Source organism: Poecilia reticulata, linkage group LG12, assembly GCF_000633615.1.
Source record: "Poecilia reticulata strain Guanapo linkage group LG12, Guppy_female_1.0+MT, whole genome shotgun sequence".
NCBI classification, from domain to species: domain Eukaryota; kingdom Metazoa; phylum Chordata; class Actinopteri; order Cyprinodontiformes; family Poeciliidae; genus Poecilia; species Poecilia reticulata.
This window is the reverse complement of record NC_024342.1, coordinates 591,724-608,910: the sequence shown is the minus strand read 5'-3', so window position 1 is coordinate 608,910 and position 17,187 is coordinate 591,724. Positions and strand designations below refer to the sequence as shown.

The following is a 17,187-nucleotide window of genomic DNA, read 5'->3' as shown; positions in this document are numbered from 1 at the left end:
CGTCACGTTGCACCACAGACTGTCCAGGAGTTGGCGGATGTTAGACCAGGTCTGGAAGGAGATCCCTCAGGAGACCATCCGCCGCCTCATCAAGAGCATGCCCAGGCGTTGTAGGGAGGTCATACAGGCACGTGGAGGCCACACACAATACTGAGCCTCATTTTGACTTGTTTCAAGGATATTACATTAAAGTTGGATCAGCCTGTAGTGTGTTTTTTCACTTTAATTTTGTGTGTGGCTCCAAATCCAGGCCTCCATTGGTTAATAAATTTGATTTCCATTGATGATTTTTGTGTGATTTTGTTGTCAGCACATTCAACTTTGTACAGAACAAAGTATTCAATGAGAATATTTCATTCATTCAGATCTAGGATGTGTTATTTGAGTGTTCCCTTTATTTTTTTGAGCAGTGTATATATGCTTTTGAGTAAACAAATGAATGTGTAATAACCAGCTTTCTTTCTGCTCATCTTTTCTTTTCAGATTCTCTCTACTAACATTGCTGAAACAAGCATTACTATTGATGACGTAGTCTTCGTTATTGATTCAGGAAAGATCAAAGAGGTACTGGTCCCAGAAAAACACTGAAAAACATAATGAGCCAGTGGTAATCAGGTTGTTTTAGTTTGTTTTAATGTTGTTTGTGTGAATTTTTCTGTTGTAGAAATCCTTTGATACGCTGAGTCGGGTTTCTATGTTAAAGACGGTTTGGATCTCAAAAGCCAGTGTTTTGCAAAGAAAAGGAAGGTAAGGTTGGAATATTACTTTTTCTTAGACTGAATCCCATTTCAACCTTGCCTTGACCTTAAATATTGGCATTGTTTGAGGCACACTTGGAAACAGAAAGGCAGGAGCTGCTCTTGTAAATCTACTCTCAGCTAGCAAGTTTAAATTAGTAAATGTAATAACTTTCTACTTTTACTGAACATACACCAACACCCAGATAAGTGGGCAACTTGGTGTTAGGTGACTTTGACATGTGGCAAAGTAACCACTGGAATACTATGATTGAAAGTTGTACATTAAATTTAGTATCACTATTACATCATCCATAAAAGTACGAAACAAGGGAAATGCACATATTTGTATTTCTATGCTACAATCTGCTCTTGTTTAGTCATTTGTGGCACAACAATCTGCCATGTTATTTTTGCATTCTTATGTGTGTTGTGTGTGTACACTGTGTGCACAATTAAGGTTGATTTTATAATTGAACAACTAGCTTCCAGTCATTCCCAAAATGGTCAGCCCTGACCAGTTAAGCTGATTTCCAGTAAAACAAACTCTTTTCTCATCAATCCATAAAACCCTTAGAAAAATCTGTCTTTAGATATTTTATAGCCAACATGGATATAATGTTTTAACTTTAGTTTCTTGTTCAGTGGTGGTTATGTTTATGATAATTGATAATAGACTAGTTAGGATTATCAAAATAATTTGCTAAGAGCCAGTATAATGAGATCATTTTTTAATTTACTTTTTCCAAAGTCATACGTTTATGCCTTTCTTGAGTCTTTTTATTCTCTATGACTTGGCTTGGGTTTTCTGAGTATTGTAAGAATCATTTTTGCCCAGGTTGTAACTTCCTGAGAAATTGCTTCAAAATTTAGTATCACTATTACATCATAATAGTGATACTATTATGATGTAATAGTATCACTATTACATCATAATAGTGATACTATTATCACTATCGGCTTATTTTGGGCGGGGGGGCAAAATGAATCTACGTAGCAATAATAATATTACTCAAGTAAAAGAAAAAGGTACAGTGCAGTAGAACTACTCTTAAAAGTACCTTTTTCCAAAAGAATTACTCAAGTGAATTTATTACAAGTACTACCCACTTTTGAACATAGACAACATCAGTAGCCTATAAGCTACTTGCTAACAAGCTTAAGGTGCTGTATTGATATTAACTAGTCATCTTTTAGCTAACATTATCTGTATCCAACATCATTACTCAACTCAGTCGGTTAGTTTTGGGGAAAAAACTGTGAAAAGTTCTTTGTGTTTTGCTGGTTTGCTGCCATGATTCTAGCACACATGAGCAGCTCCGCACAACAGCAGCTGGTCTCCTTCGCTGCCGCACAGGTGTAAACCCAGGGCGAGCGTCTTAGCGCTCATGTTGCGTTTAAAGGCGGCTCGGAAAAACATGTTACCATGTGTTAATAACAGATTAAACAGTTTTAACTGCTGAAAAAAAGTGAGCGTCTTAGCGCTCATGTTGCGTTTAAAGGCGGCTCGGAAAAACATGTTACCATGTGTTAATAACRGATTAAACAGTTTTAACTGCTGAAAAAAAGTGACAGAAGGCACAGATATGGGAAGTGCGGAAGCTTCTACTCCAATGGTGCCAAAAGTCGATCCTCGAGGGCCGGCATCCTGCATGTTTTAGTTCCCTCCCTGGTGGTAGTAATAACCTTTTCAGCATGTCAATGTTCTTCTTAGACCTCTAATGAGCCATCATTACCAGGTGCACTAAACCAGGGAGAGAACTAAAACATGTAGGATGCCGGCCCTCGAGAACCGACTTTGGGCACCGCTGTCCTACTGTATCAAATTGATATAGGAATAACAGAGAGTTGGCCACTTTAAGGTAAAAACAACAAAGAACAAACAGCTGTTTGTTCTTTGTTGTTTTTATAGTCCAGTGCCAAGGGGGCAAGGCTGACTGTAGGTCTGCAATGCCGCCGGGCCTGGACTCAGATATTATGAATTCAGTACCAAGGAGAGTCATACAAAACCACAATGAATCATCCAGCCTTTCTATAATTGCTTCTAGGCATAGTAATCTTACTTTATGTAAACATTTTATTTGAAAAAAGTTTTCCAGCTCAGTTTCAGCTCGGTCTCTGTGCAGAGCTGGCCGCTGTAGACCTGGGATTTGCTTCCATCTCTTCAGTCGTCTCAGATTCAACAATATGCAACAGTTCCAGGTTCCACAGCTGCTTCGGATGCCACTGCAGGTACACACTACCAGAACAGCAACAACAGGTGCTTTTATTCGCTCCTAATAGGATACAATCATATGGAAGTGTGAAATGTTGTGGTGATGGCTATTCAGGTTACTCAGCAGATTAAAAGTCTATAGTAGGAACATTTTCAGAAAAATGCAGGGTTTAAACATATTTGTTTACATCAGACGGCTTACAAGGAATGTCATGTCTAGAGATTTTTTCTAGGATGTAAAAAGTGCTAAATAACTAGAAAATGTGAAAAACTGAGTCATGAAAAATGAAGAACAAAGTCTGATAGTGAGAGTTTGGAGGATTTTAGCACTTGTTTGTGGGTCATGGAAACTCAAAGGCATTAGAACAGACCGGGCATTAAGTCATGTAAAGTTGCTTCATAGTGAAAGGTATCATTGTGTTTTTCAGGAATTGTGTCTACAGACCAAGCTGTTGGCTCCTTCATCCTGCCCCGTTGCCGAGTTCTTATCTAAAGCTCCACAGCCACCTCCCACACATGCAATCCAAAGTGCTGTCCACATGCTAAAGGTATTTTTTTTCCCCAAGATCCATCATTCTACTGATAATGAAGTGGCTGTGATTGCATGCTAACCAGCCAGTCTGCCCACTAATGTATTCTAGTGAATTCCAATGTATTGCTTTTGCTAATCTTTCTCTCAGACAATAGATGCTCTGGACCAGAACGAAGACTTAACCGACCTGGGCTTCCACCTGGCTGATCTACCTGTGGAGCCCCATCTGGGCAAAATGGTGTTGTGCGCTGTTGTGCTCAAGTGTCTGGACCCCATTCTCACCATTGCCTGTACTCTGGCCTATCGTGACCCTTTTACCCTCCCTGCTGAAAGCTCCCAGAAAAGAGCTGCTCTGCAGAGCCGCAAACGTTTCACGTCCAACACCTTCAGCGACCACATGGCCCTGCTCAGAGCTTTCCAGGTACAAATGTTTGCCTTTTTCACTACTGATGCTAAATCGTTTTCTTATTCACAATTGAAAATATAGTACAGGGGGAATACCAACGTATTAACAATGTAGTGAAAACAACATTTTTTCTTTCTGGCTAAAAAGAATGCTCTCACTAAAGTTGTCATGTATTGTAAGTTTTATTATYATTATTATTTAGGAATTGTGTTCCAACTTCGAAAGTGTGTTTAAAATCAGAATGTAAATAAATTTAACTTAAAACAAATGATTTTGGCTGAGCATAGGACAGAAGTCAGGAATGTGTGATTTTTCTTTTTTTTAAATCATGAAACAGCTGAAGTTAAATTCTTATGTCTTCTGTAAAGTCTCTGAGAGACACATGACCAAGCCCACACAAAATGTATCAAATGACAGTAGACATGTTATTGAACTGAAGAGTAGCAATGGATCTCATATGTCATTACAAAAACTTGAGTGATTCAGAGAAGTGACTCTTTTCCAAACTAAGACAACACATGATGCCTGAAAGCCTTTAAATATGTCAATTAGGCTGCAGCTTTCCATCTCTACTGCTTCACGACTGACCAGTGAAGCAGGCAGCTAATGAAGAACTAATGTGTTAATCTTCCTCATCTACTGTGGCAAACAAAGGGTAAAGGGTCAGTGAGGTTATTTGTTACAAAAGCTTCCAGAAACAACACAGATGTGGACTTGGGTCATGTGACTTAGAGTCAAGGGATACATTTAAAATTAAAATTTCATCAAATCAAAATTTAAAATGAAAATTTCATCAAGATTTTAGTTGAGACTCAACTAAAATCTTGATAAAACTGTCATTTTGAATGAGTCATTGATTTGCACCAATGACTCATGACTTCACTGTAATTTTACCCCTTCAACTTGTTTGGAGATTTCTTACACCAAACAAAAAGTGTGTTGCAAAGAGAAACTGTCCCAAACGTGTTATCCAGTTACCTTCATAGTAACTTACCTGGAGAAGTGATGAGGTCCACCATACCAACTATTAGTAATCTTTCCTATCTCTGCTCTAATTTGATGAAAATGTGTCAAGCTGAGCTGAATGTCACAGTGGGAGATATTTAAACCTCCCTTGTGTTTAGGCATGGCAGAAAGCTCGCAGTGAAGGCTGGGAGAGATCCTTCTGTGAAAGGAACTTCTTGTCCCAGTCTACAATGGACATGATTCTTGGCATGAGGACACAACTGTTGGGACAACTTCGTGCTATTGGTAAGTTTGACTTTTATTTTCCTCTCATTTTATTCATACTCTGCAAAGTGTTGGAATCAAATGAAAACCACTGAAAAGTGACAGCAAAAATCCTTAAAATAGTGTAATTTGAGGTTTTTTGCATCTCTTCTCTAGAAACATTGTGTGATCTTAAGTTAATGGTGTATGTGTATATTTGTGTTGAACTGTGTGATATGAACTTTGGTGTCGTATTATTGTGGGGAGCTGTTTCACACAGTAGATTTTCAAGCATTTTTGACTTTTTACTTGAGAAGGGACATCAACAATTCAGAATTGGCAATAGTTTGCCTTAGAAATGTTCCTCCTGTTCATTTCTTTGTATTTTAGCCCCTGTCATGTTGACATATGCAATATTTATAAATTGTATAAGCACTTAGGGTTATTTTTGCTAATAGAGCCTTTTCTTTGGTTGGCCAGGTTTTGTGCGCGCCCGTGGGGGCAGCGACATCCGTGATGTTAATCTGAACTCTGAAAACTGGGCTGTCGTGAAAGCAGCCCTGGTGGCTGGAATGTATCCAAACATGGTTCATGTCAACAAGAAGACCTCTCTGCTCTCCAGTAACAGAGAGAAGAAGGTTCATTTCCATCCTACATCAGTCCTGAGCCAGCTGCAGTTGAAGGAGGTAGGAATTTAATTTTGCCAAGTTCACATGGAGTAGCTACTCCATGTGAACTAGATGTGTTTAAGGTTAATAGGCTTAAAGCACTGTTGCCTTGCAACAAGAAAGTCCTGGGTTAGAATCCCAGTTTGGGGTCGTTCTGTATGGAGTTGGCATGTTCTCCCTATGAATGCAAAAATGACTTTCAGGTTAATTGCATTGTCCTGATTTTTGGTCCATCACCCAACAGCAGCACTGCTCCAGTACTCTGCAACAGAGCTTTATAAGATCCGCTTACAACTACATGACTGAGCAGCATCAGCTCTGTTCATACACCGAGAAATTTTCCATCCACCCCATCAGACATACACTCAGAATTACATAAAACTTTGCTAACCTAAATCAATGTCACACCCAAAAGTCAGATAGCGTTTAGCAACTTAACTTACCTCGATATGTTTTTTTTAGATTCAACGGTGGATTTTTGAAAACTAGAAGTTCATGCTTTCAGGGAGGCAAAGGTGGCACCGGAATCTCCAGGAGTCGTTTTTTGACCCAGTTAACTCAAATAAATCTTTTAAATAAGGCCATGGCTGGCGCAGGTCTTCTGGATGGCTACCTTTGGTGGACTTCGTTTTGGGTTTTAATGATTCTGCAGGTGCCACGTACCCACCTTGCTCTCCTTGAGGGAGGGTCTAACTGTACTTTCTCGCTTTGCAGCGGTTCAGTGCACCAATTCCCCTCTCACCATTGGTCACTTTCAAACTAATGAACAAATAAAAAAAAAGCACAATGTGATGTAACGTGTAACGGCACGCTGCATAGAAATGTAGTTAAGTTGAAAGTACAGACACTGTACTTTAAAATGTAATGGAGTAAAAATCGAAAGTACCCACAATTAAATCTACTCGAGTAAAGTACAGATACATGAAAAATATAATTAAGTACATCCCACCTCTGACAAAACCATAAGATTCACTTCACAAATGATACATTCTTGTATCATTTTTTTCTTAAAAAATGACACATATCCACCAGCAATCTCCATCGACTGTTGCTTTAATAATATAATTAATATAATCTGTTCAAATTCTAGTTGCCCCTACTAATTCACTTTCACACTCCCCTCAGTCAGTGACTTCTCCAAATTAATTTAAAAATCTAAATATTCAATCTGCCAGTTAGATCCCCTTCCAACAATTTTTGTTTAAGAAACCCTTCCCTCTCTGTCCCCATTCATTTATAAACACAAGACTTCCTTTTGTTACCTGAATGATTCATTGGCTGTCTAAGGATACAAAATTGGAATGTCCAAAGAAAGGCTTTGATATGGTGAAACTTTCCTCAGAACAAGTTAAAAATATGAGTTTTTCTGCTGGTAGAAAATATAAAAGGTGATTGTTGCGGCTCTTTCATATGGCTATAAATGAAACCCACTTTCATTTCCTCACCACCTTGATGTTTTAACTGTGGTTGCAATTGTCAGTTAATTCCTAGTGTTATGAACTCACATTTTACATGCAAAAATAATGTTGAGCAAATGCATTTCTGCACAACAGACTACATAAAGTATCAAAATGATAGACAACAAAAAGGTCTAGCACAACCTCTGGTAAGCGCATATAGGTTTTGTATTTAGCATATCTACATTATTATTGAAAGCTTTCCTAATATTCAGCTGTTTTAATCAGACTGTACTTTTTTTTGAGTTGTGCTTGTCTGAAACTGGTCGATCATTCTTTCTATGATTATGAGATGAACTGTGTTAAAGAAATGATTCTTAGGCAAATTATCCTTTGTGTTTATTGTGTTTAGAACAGCAGCTCCAAATCAGGTCAGACCCTCCCCACAGACTGGTTGATCTATGATGAGATGAGCAGAGGTCACAGGATGGCCAGTGTCCGATGTTGCTCCGTGGTGACCTCCATCACAGTGGCCATGTTTGGAGGTGGTACCAAACTTCTCAGCTCCACACTTCATGAAAGTGCTATTCAAAAAAGATATGGTAAGTAAATCAAAGACTTAAAAAAAAAAAAAAAAAATTTCATAAGTTTTTATAGGACAACACTTAGCATTTTTAAAGGGGCAGAATTACAGAATGTAAAATTGACTTTTTTGAGTTCTACATCATTTTATAATGTTATTCCATTATCAAAAGCATACCTGAAATGTCGCCTTGATTCTTTCATACATGTATACGTACTTATACAACTAGGCCTGTCACGATAACAAATTTTGCTGGACGATTAATTGTCTAAAAAAATTATTGCGATAAACAATAATATTGTTTCAGAACCTTTTGACACTTATTTAATGGAAATGACTAATAATACATGCGATTTCCTGCCATAGATACACTTTATTTTCAAAAGAACACATAACACTGGAACTGATAAACTAAATAAACAAAACAACCAAAAACAAAAATAAAATGGATTCTCAGTCTCCATTAACAAAAAACGTACTAGAATMAAAACTAATCAACATAAAGCCAAAGTGGAAATAAATACTGCATTCAACCAAAAGAGTGCAGATTATGAAGTCTGTATACTATATTGCCCTTCAGTAACCACTATATTTAAATAGAGAAGATGGGTACATCTGACTACCTAATGCAATAGTTCATACTACATGATTTTTCGTCCCTATTTTCTCCTTATGACAATCTTAGATCGTTGGCCGATCTAAGATTCTCGCTGGTGATTTCGTAACCGATCATCCTGTAGATCGTTGTGGCAGCTCCGATCTAAATCAGGGGTTTTCCCCGACTGGGAGCTTAACGCTGAATGTGACAGGTAGCCAATCAGAAAGCGCAGATTCTCCTCTGTGCTTTCTGAGGGGAAATTACGGAGAGGAATCCCAAACAGCTGACATGGCTGATATGTAGAAGCAACAATATTTATTCAACATTTCGTGCAAAAAATATAGAAATAACAAGGAGAGGAGTTGGAGCCAAATTGCTACCGCAGTTGATAAACCCGATAACATTTCAGCTGTTCTTTGTTAAAGTGACATAAATAGGTTATAATGATTTTCATTCAGTCAGGACTTTACGCTGACTCTAGCCACATGCATCACAGGTAGATTCTAGTAAAGTGTTGAGTAACGCCTGATTTTAAAATTGGCTAACTGGACTTGTAGCCATTATTTTGTGCCCATGTGGCTGGACATCACACGGCACGACGAACCCGATTGAACCGTTATACCTAGGATTTCTGTCGGCTAATGTGTCTCAGCTTTTGAAAATGGGCCGACAACTCGTGTAGTGTGCGCTGGACATTACACTAAGGAAATGAGGCAGGGAGGGTCAGTGGAGAGCACCGGAGTTGAGCCTTTTTTCATTCAGTGTCATCAACAGAAAGAAAAAAGGCAGGAAGGGACGATAAAGCCAATAATTAAAATGAGGTAGATAGGTTTAATTTATCGTGTGATCAATTGATTTATCGTTTATCGCGACAGGCCTACATACAACAGTATTTTAAAGTCCATTCTCTGAGCTCCATGGAGACGGTGGAAGGACCTTAGAACTCAGTGAGGTGCTCTATCTTCCTGGTTTTATTGTATCAGCTGCAGCTCTCTGACTTTCTAGGCAGACCTGTAAAGTCACTGTTGCAGTAATCAATGTGGCAAAAGACAAACGCATACATATGATTTGGCATGATAGATATTAAAACTATGAGAAATTTTCACAAAGATGTTTTTTCTTAGTTTTTCCAAAGCTGTCTTTAAAATCTAACCTGTCTCCTTCTCACTTCTCACTTGATCATTTTCATATTAGACACTGTATATCATCACTGTTTCCAAAAGATGAAACTTTCCCTGCTGACCCACTGATTTCTTGCCCCTAATAAGAAATCCCCCCTCTCTAATATCTAATATTTAACTAAAGCTTTTTTCTCACTCTTGATTGTTCTTTTTATGTCCAAAGATATTTATTAGAGGTGCAACGTCAAATCGGCCCTGATTACCTTCATTTTGGGAGATTGGTTATTGGCCAACGCTTAAATGTGAAGCCAATCTTGTCCACCAAACAAATCAGCAACTGTCCTCTTTTGTTCTGATATGAGACAGCTTTCATCGACAGACCGGTCCACCAGGTCATGTCTGCACGTTTGCAGACATGAATAACAATAAGAGACTATTGTTAACTGCAAACATGACCCACTGTGAGGTGACCCACGGTTATCAACTCAGCGACTTTCTTGTTAAATTTATCAACATTCAGACAAAAAAAAAAAAGGGTTAAGGATTTTTTCCATGTGCTAAAAATCAAATCAAATGATCAAATTTCTGTCTCAAATTGCTGAGAAACAACATAAATAACTGTTAGATTTGGTATCTGTTTAATTACTCCATAAAATCTTCAACATTTCTTCCTAATCCTAAAAAGATCAAATGTTTTACATACTTGCCTCTTGCAAATTAAGCAGGTTTCTGTGTTCTATTCTGCAGAAAATCTTCTGGATGACATGAGTGACAGTGACACAGAAGACTTAGTGGAGATAAAGATTGATGACTGGCTTGTCTTCGGGCTTGAGAGAGAGGTGAAGAAATAAAAGCCTTGACATACTTTATCCAAAGCCAAACAGCTGACATACAGTCACATGGTTTTCGAACTGTTAGTATTCACACACACCTTTCATGCAACAGCGCAGACCACCTGCGGGACAGCCCTCCTGCTTCAGTACCCATCATGCCTCTATCTGAGGTCTCTCCTCCCTCCATACATTCTCTATTTTGCTTTTAGGAAATGGTCACTGAGCTTGCGCCTCACTTTTTTCCAGATAACCTCTTCCGTGAACAACGAATTTCCTGGCTATTAACTCCTGGACGATTTATAGCCAAGAGTTATTAACCATCCACCAGTCTTATTATCATAGTAATTTAGTGAAGAATAGTACAAATATACATAATTTGCATACTGTAAGTACAGTAAAAAAACTTCTGATCAATCAGACACTTCGCACAGAGCTCTGTCAAGATGCTTTGACCTGGGCCTGATGTCGAGTTCAATAGGCAGATGCCTCTCTGCAAACAAAATCACACAATTTTCATCACCTGTCTATATTAATGAGAAGTGGTTTCAGCACTTCATATGAAGCATGTCGAGGCCTTAAAGACCAGCTTTTAAAACTTTTACATGTAGCGTTGAGTTTGTCATGTGTTTCATCAGTCCTGAAACGTTTTGTCTGGTGAATCAAAATGTAAATGTGGCAGAAGGGATGATCCAGCATAATCATGAATTCTTATTGTTTTAAAAATTTGAAATCAATGCATAGAATGACAAACTTCATGTATGTTATCAGAACATTCTGGGAATATTTTCTTTTGTTACTGACTCATCATGTGTAATGTTCATGTTTGTTTAGATTACCCAGCCTCTGACAGAAGTGTTCTTATGCTTATCTCCTGTTGGCTCTAATGTTGTCAGACTGCAGTACTGGTGTCTGAACTCAGACAGAAGTGGCAGAACTTGCTTATAAAGAGGATCCGCTGTCCTTCCAAACCCTGGTCTCAGCAGGACGAGGCAGTCATCCAGACCTTAGTGTCTGTATGTGCTCAACTTCATCATTGTAGTCTGCCTCTTAATGGAAATTATTCCTGTGTTTAATGCCTGCAATTAATGCTGACTGCCTCCAGGTGCTGGGTGCTGAGGAGCAGGAAGCTGGCCTGCAGCAGCCTACAGGGATTGGTCAGAGGCCTAGGCCTATGACATCCGAGGATGGGCCAAGGTCATCAGGGAGGAACTCCAAGGCCAGCCCCCAGCTGCCCTCTCATAACACAAATGACAAGTAGGCCAATAACCATCATGTTTCATGGTATTGTCTTGTGCTGTTTTCTATTCTTTTATTTGATTTTTCTGTTTTTTTCTCAGTTTTCTATTCATGGTGATAAAATGACCTAATCATGCCTTGGGTCTTTAGATTCTACAATTTTTCTGATTTAGGATGGGCTCTCAATTATTTATGTATATACCATGCTGATGTAGGAAGGTAGGACATAGGGGCTTCATCACAACTATATGATGATGTACATTTGTTCTAAAGGCTTTAAAACAAGCATTGCATATCATTGTGCAGGGGGCTTCACAGTTGGTTGCACTGTTGCCCTGCTGCAAGCTGAGTTTGTCAAGAGTTTTTAAAACCTAGATGGGAAACGGAAAAAAGAAATGAGATTCTTTTGGCTGGACTGTAGTTTTGCCCTACAGACCTGTCTGCATTCTAGTGAGGCACTTTAAAGGATTCTGATTATCTCACATAAATATCAAACAGTTCCTGAATCACCAGTTCATCCATCTCTGTTATCTAATATTGTTGTTGATTTCACTTTGTTGGAGAAATGTAAAATACCTTTCAGACCCATATTCAGTGCAATCTTATCTAGGTAATAAGTATTACAGCTATGTCCACAGATACAGATGCTTCAAAAAACTCAAATAACAATAATGGGAATTCATGGTGGGAATCATCTTAGATTGAGAAAGTTCGTCCATTAAGAAGTGGATTTTGTTCAGATTCAAGTTCGTTATTATATTCCTTGACAAATATTTATTCAGACTTCAGATGAGAGCTTTTATTAGAGATTCAATTATTAATATATAGAATTCAGGAAATGGGTTTATTAGTTATTTTTACATGGATACAATCACAAATGGGAAATGAGAAAATGAAAGAAAATGAGTTGGCAGATAAATATGCAAAATAATCAACAGAAAATAGTTACATTTATATATTTATATATTATATATTCACCAAAAGGAGAAATCTAATCGGTCATTAAACGAAAGGTCAAGGGTGGATGGCAGAAACAGTGGGAAGAAGAAGTAACTGGCAGGTGGCTTTATAGCATTCAAAGGAAGAGAACAGGATGAAATAGAAAGGAAGAAATAGTTATATCCAGATTTTTTTTTTATACCGGTTTAAACAGTACATCAATGAAAAACATCCTACAGAAAAATGTGATTTTTGTTTTCCAGAAGAGACAGTGAAAAATGTGTTATTATTAGGCTGGAGTTACGTTATGTATCCACTAGATGGAGCTGCACTAAAGTGAATGTCAACAAAACAGTCCGACTCCAGTCAGCGAGCAGAGCCTTCCGCGACAGGGCCAGGACGTGGCCGGACAATGGTCACCCTTCTCCATTCGCGCACAGCATGTTCGTGAAGTACGTGGTCCTAAATGACCTGCAGATGACCTGATTCTAGACGGTCGGTAGGTAGATAGGTCAGTCAAACTTTATTAACAAACCAGCGTTCTGACAACTATCCCAGCATACACCGCGAGCTTCTTCTTCGGGCGAAAATGAAGTCGGCGGCTGCTTACCATAGTTGCTAGACCTGTTGTGGTTCAATATTGGTCCATATATAAGGCGCACCGGATTATAAGGCACACTGTCAGCTTCTGAGGAAATTGAAGGTTTTTAGGTGCGCCTTATAGTGCGGAAAATATGGTAGTTGTTTTTTTCTTTAGCTTTAAAATCTGTGTAATATATATTTAGCATCCTGATCCACACTCCATTCCAGAAGATGGCAGTAATGTACATCTTAAAGTTGCTTGCCAACCGCCATAACAAAGAAGAAGAGTTCCTCAGTCTGTTGGTCATGCAGTTTGGAAAAAAACAGCCTCTCATTGAGCCCACTTTCTTGGCTGCTGATGACAATGTGCAGAGGGTGGCTGGCATTGTCCATAAAAGACAGACGTTTCTGCAATGTTCTCCTCTCTGCAACTGTTGCCAGCCCACCTAATTTGTTTCTTCAGCCTAGTTAGGTCTGCCTTGGAGAAACTTCCATCACCAGCACACCAAGACAGTAACTGATAAAACAGCCTCAACATATTTCCGTAGATGTTGAAAGATCCCAGCCTCCTCAGGCTGAGATCTGAGGAGATCTGTAAGGTCTTCTTAGACCTTACACAGAAGGTCTAAGAAGGTCCTTCTTATACAGCTTCTTATACACTAAGCAGCTATACAGCTGCTTACTTACTTAAAATAAGCATTTTAGCTATTTTTGAAATAAGTTTAGCATACTCTTGGAGTGAGTCAATGGAAGTCAACATGATAGTGATATGTCACATGCGACTGACTCATTTAGCATTTTATTCATTTGCAAATTTCTTCAGCAATTTTCAGTTATTGTTAATCATGTAAAAAAACATAAAGAACTTTTTTTTTTTTTTTTTACAACTTTGGCCTGACAAATAGCTGGGAGAAGAAGAGGAGGTGTTATAACAAACATCTAAAATGACACTAATTAGACAGCATAAACATAAAAACCAATAAATATATTACTGCATTTATAAAAGTACAGGTGAAAGTAGTGTGTTCAAAGTACTTACAATTAATATCAATCCTTACAGTTGCCTACCATTTGGTTAGCCCTCTTTAACAGTTGACTACTTCCCCACAGACCTCGTCGAATGCTGTCTTCTGACCTGCTGAAGACTAACTCCCACAGGAGAGATGAAGTCTCACTGGCCATCAAGAAGCTGTGGGATTATCCGTCTTCCTCCAGTAGTTCTTCCTGCTCTTTAACTCTGGATTGGCCCCCCGAGTCTCCCTCAAGAAAGGTAGGACATAGGTACTACATAGGACATTTAATGTCCCACAGGCCACATCTGGTCCTTTAAGATGTCCTTCAGTGTCCCAGATATAAAAATTAGATGTCAAGCAGGCATCTAAATATTTATTCTGTGTGAATTTCAGTGAGCAAGAGGTGAGCACAGGTTTATTATTGCCAGAAGACAGCAGTTGTTTATGTAACCCCCGCGATAATTACCTACCCCAATTGAAACAAAGTATCTTATTTTCATCCATATTCCAACACAAACTTTACTCATTGTAACCTCATTCACTAATGTAAAATGTATACTCAATAAAATGAAGACTGTGTGAGCTTAAAGGAGTTGTTTTACTTGTTTTGTTCCCAGCTGGTCTTAAAGTCTGTGTCTCAGAAGCCGACTGTGCCATCAGTCCGATACTTCATTATGAAGAGTAACAGCATCAGAAACATAGAGATTTCTCAGCAGAAAGGCATCTGGTCTACTACACCGAGCAACGAGACCAAACTCACCCAAGCTTTCCTGGCAAATAGCTTCATAATTCTCATCTTCTCTGTTCAGGGATCTGGACACTTCCAGGTATCTGATTTCAGTTGACATTGTTGGTCTCCTCTGTACATGTCTTTGAATACGAGACTGTCATGTTGTGTAGAGGTTTGTGGTAGGATCCATTTGCAGGAGACAGAGGCCACCAGTGAGTTTGAAGATTTAATAAAGAATATGGAAAGACAAATAAAAAAAATCAAAGGAAGTCACAGCAAAAAACACAAAAACCAAAATCCATAGGAAAAAAATCTAGCGAGGAAAACACGGGGCAGCATGAGGGAGTGACAGGAGTAGACAAAAGGATCCGGAGAGTAGTCAGTGAGAAAGAGAGGCTTAAATACTATGGAGATTGTGAGCGGAACAAAAGGTCTGGGCGGATGAGCTAACTAATTCCAGGTTTGAGTGGAGGGAGAGGAGAAAAACTGAGTGAGCGAGGGGAACAGAAAATAATTCTAATTCTTACACTCTTACACACTCAAAGTATGCAAAAAATGTATCAAGACTAAAAATGTGGATTTTGCAAGATACGTCCCCTTTAAGGCTTTCTCATTTTCAAAACTTTTTAAGAACAGGAACATTTCTGAAATGTATCCAGCGCCTCAGTGACTGCATGCTGTCACTTAAAGAAATTAATAACAATTTTATTGTTGCATGTCAAAAATAACTGTGAAGATTGTCCCAGAAATGTGATATCTGAAAATGGCATTGCAATAAGTTGTTTTTTTTAATAAAAAGCAATCCACTGAAGGTGTGTGGTTTGCAGGGCTACGCTCGCATGACATCTGTCGTCAGCCAGGAGAGCTGCCAGGACTGGGGCTTCATGGGGCTCGGAGGAGTTTTCAGTGTAGAGTGGATCCATAAAGAGAGTCTTCCCTTCCCCTTCACCCAGCACATCCTCAACTCATGGAATGACAACAAGAGAGTTCAAGTCAGCAGGGATGGACAGGTGAGACTGCATCATAAGCTCAAACATACTGTAGCTGCTTGCTGCAGATTCTGTCGTCTCAGACTGGCAGAACTGCCAGAAACATTAAGAAGTGTTGGGATTTACAGTAAGAGGTGGTTAACACCACTCAGTTTCTCTTTACCAAGGTTTAGGTTGTGTTAGAGCAGTGGTATCAAACTCTAGTTGATGTCCTGCAACTTTTAGATGCGTCTCTGCTTCTTCACACCAGGCTCCAATATTATTTTATTAGCAGAACTCTGTAAAACCTGTCTGCATTCTAGTGATGCTGTTTATCCATTTAATTCAAGAGTGTAGGACAAGGGACACATGTAAATGTTCCAGGACAGCAGCCCTCAAGGACTGGAGTTTGAGACTTTATCAGAGGAAGCAAACATAAAGATGCCATTAAAATAAAAACTGATGTTGTTTTTATGTGACTATTTTGTGTTGTGTAGGACTTGGAGCCTCAGGCTGGCAGCCAGTTGCTGTCTCTGTGGGAGAGGACTTCTGGGAATCGGCTTCATTAGTGTTGGACTCCTCATTAACTTAACAGGTATTCTAACTCTATGACTGGATAGGAACCCCCAAACTTACTGACCATGGAAGGAAATATGTTTATTGGGCACTCAGAGCACTAATGTTGCACATGTGCCATGTTCCACCTGAAGTGCCCTGCACCACCAGTTCAGACCTGATGACCAGAAAAACTGACTCATTCCACAGAGAAATGTCTCCTCTGTGCTGCTCTCAGTTCAAACATTAGTTTTTGCCTCTTCATTAATTTCTCATTCTGTTAGATGTGTTTTTGAAACGAGATTTGTTGTAAAAGGTCTCCGTACAATAAGTTTACAATAAAAAGAATGTGTCTCTGTAGATGTAAACAGGATTCATGGTCTACATGGTCTGACGGCAACTTTATTCTTGCTGATGTTTTTCAATGTTATGCTTTATTCTAATTGGTGTAATTGCCCTGTTTTTATCCAACTGACTTGTTTCTATTTAAAGCACATTACTTATTTTTGTTAGAATATTCAAAGTCTGCTTTATTTGTTCATTAAAGATCTGTTTAAATACTGTATTGTAATTATGACTTATTATTCCCTCAAAGATGTAACTTTCCTGTTAGGAATGTCCTAATGTTGAATGAATGGTCTTTTATCCCCAAAAGCCAGAGTATAATACATAATTGTAATTGTTCAATCTCTCCTGGAATCTCATCACAAGTATAAGGACGTATTATCCAAAGGGTTTACTTTCACTGAGTTAAGACAGATGCACCTTTATTCTCCATTGTCTGAAATGAAATCAAAGCTTCAGTTAGAATTAAGAAAATTATTTCTGTTTGCCAAATGCTACAATATAATATTATATATATATA

The 17,187-nt window shown here is 38.6% G+C and overlaps 1 protein-coding gene across 2 annotated transcripts in view; it reads left to right on the top strand.

Moving 5' to 3' along the window:
* Window positions 1–16,885, top strand: part of ythdc2 (YTH domain containing 2) — a 46,419-nt gene extending 29,534 nt beyond the window's left edge. For both annotated transcript variants that reach the window (XM_008423091.2, XM_008423089.2), the window contains exons 17-31: window positions 484–564; window positions 665–747; window positions 2,864–2,969; window positions 3,381–3,500; window positions 3,633–3,905; window positions 5,015–5,141; window positions 5,580–5,785; window positions 7,577–7,766; window positions 10,214–10,305; window positions 11,193–11,312; window positions 11,402–11,553; window positions 14,167–14,326; window positions 14,687–14,896; window positions 15,627–15,809; window positions 16,265–16,885. In XM_008423091.2, the coding sequence (XP_008421313.1) occupies window positions 484–564; window positions 665–747; window positions 2,864–2,969; window positions 3,381–3,500; window positions 3,633–3,905; window positions 5,015–5,141; window positions 5,580–5,785; window positions 7,577–7,766; window positions 10,214–10,305; window positions 11,193–11,312; window positions 11,402–11,553; window positions 14,167–14,326; window positions 14,687–14,896; window positions 15,627–15,809; window positions 16,265–16,336 (2,175 nt within the window). In that variant the 3' untranslated portion in view covers window positions 16,337–16,885. The remainder of the gene's footprint in view (window positions 1–483; window positions 565–664; window positions 748–2,863; window positions 2,970–3,380; window positions 3,501–3,632; window positions 3,906–5,014; window positions 5,142–5,579; window positions 5,786–7,576; window positions 7,767–10,213; window positions 10,306–11,192; window positions 11,313–11,401; window positions 11,554–14,166; window positions 14,327–14,686; window positions 14,897–15,626; window positions 15,810–16,264) is intronic.
* The last annotated feature ends 302 nt before the right edge of the window (window positions 16,886–17,187 follow it).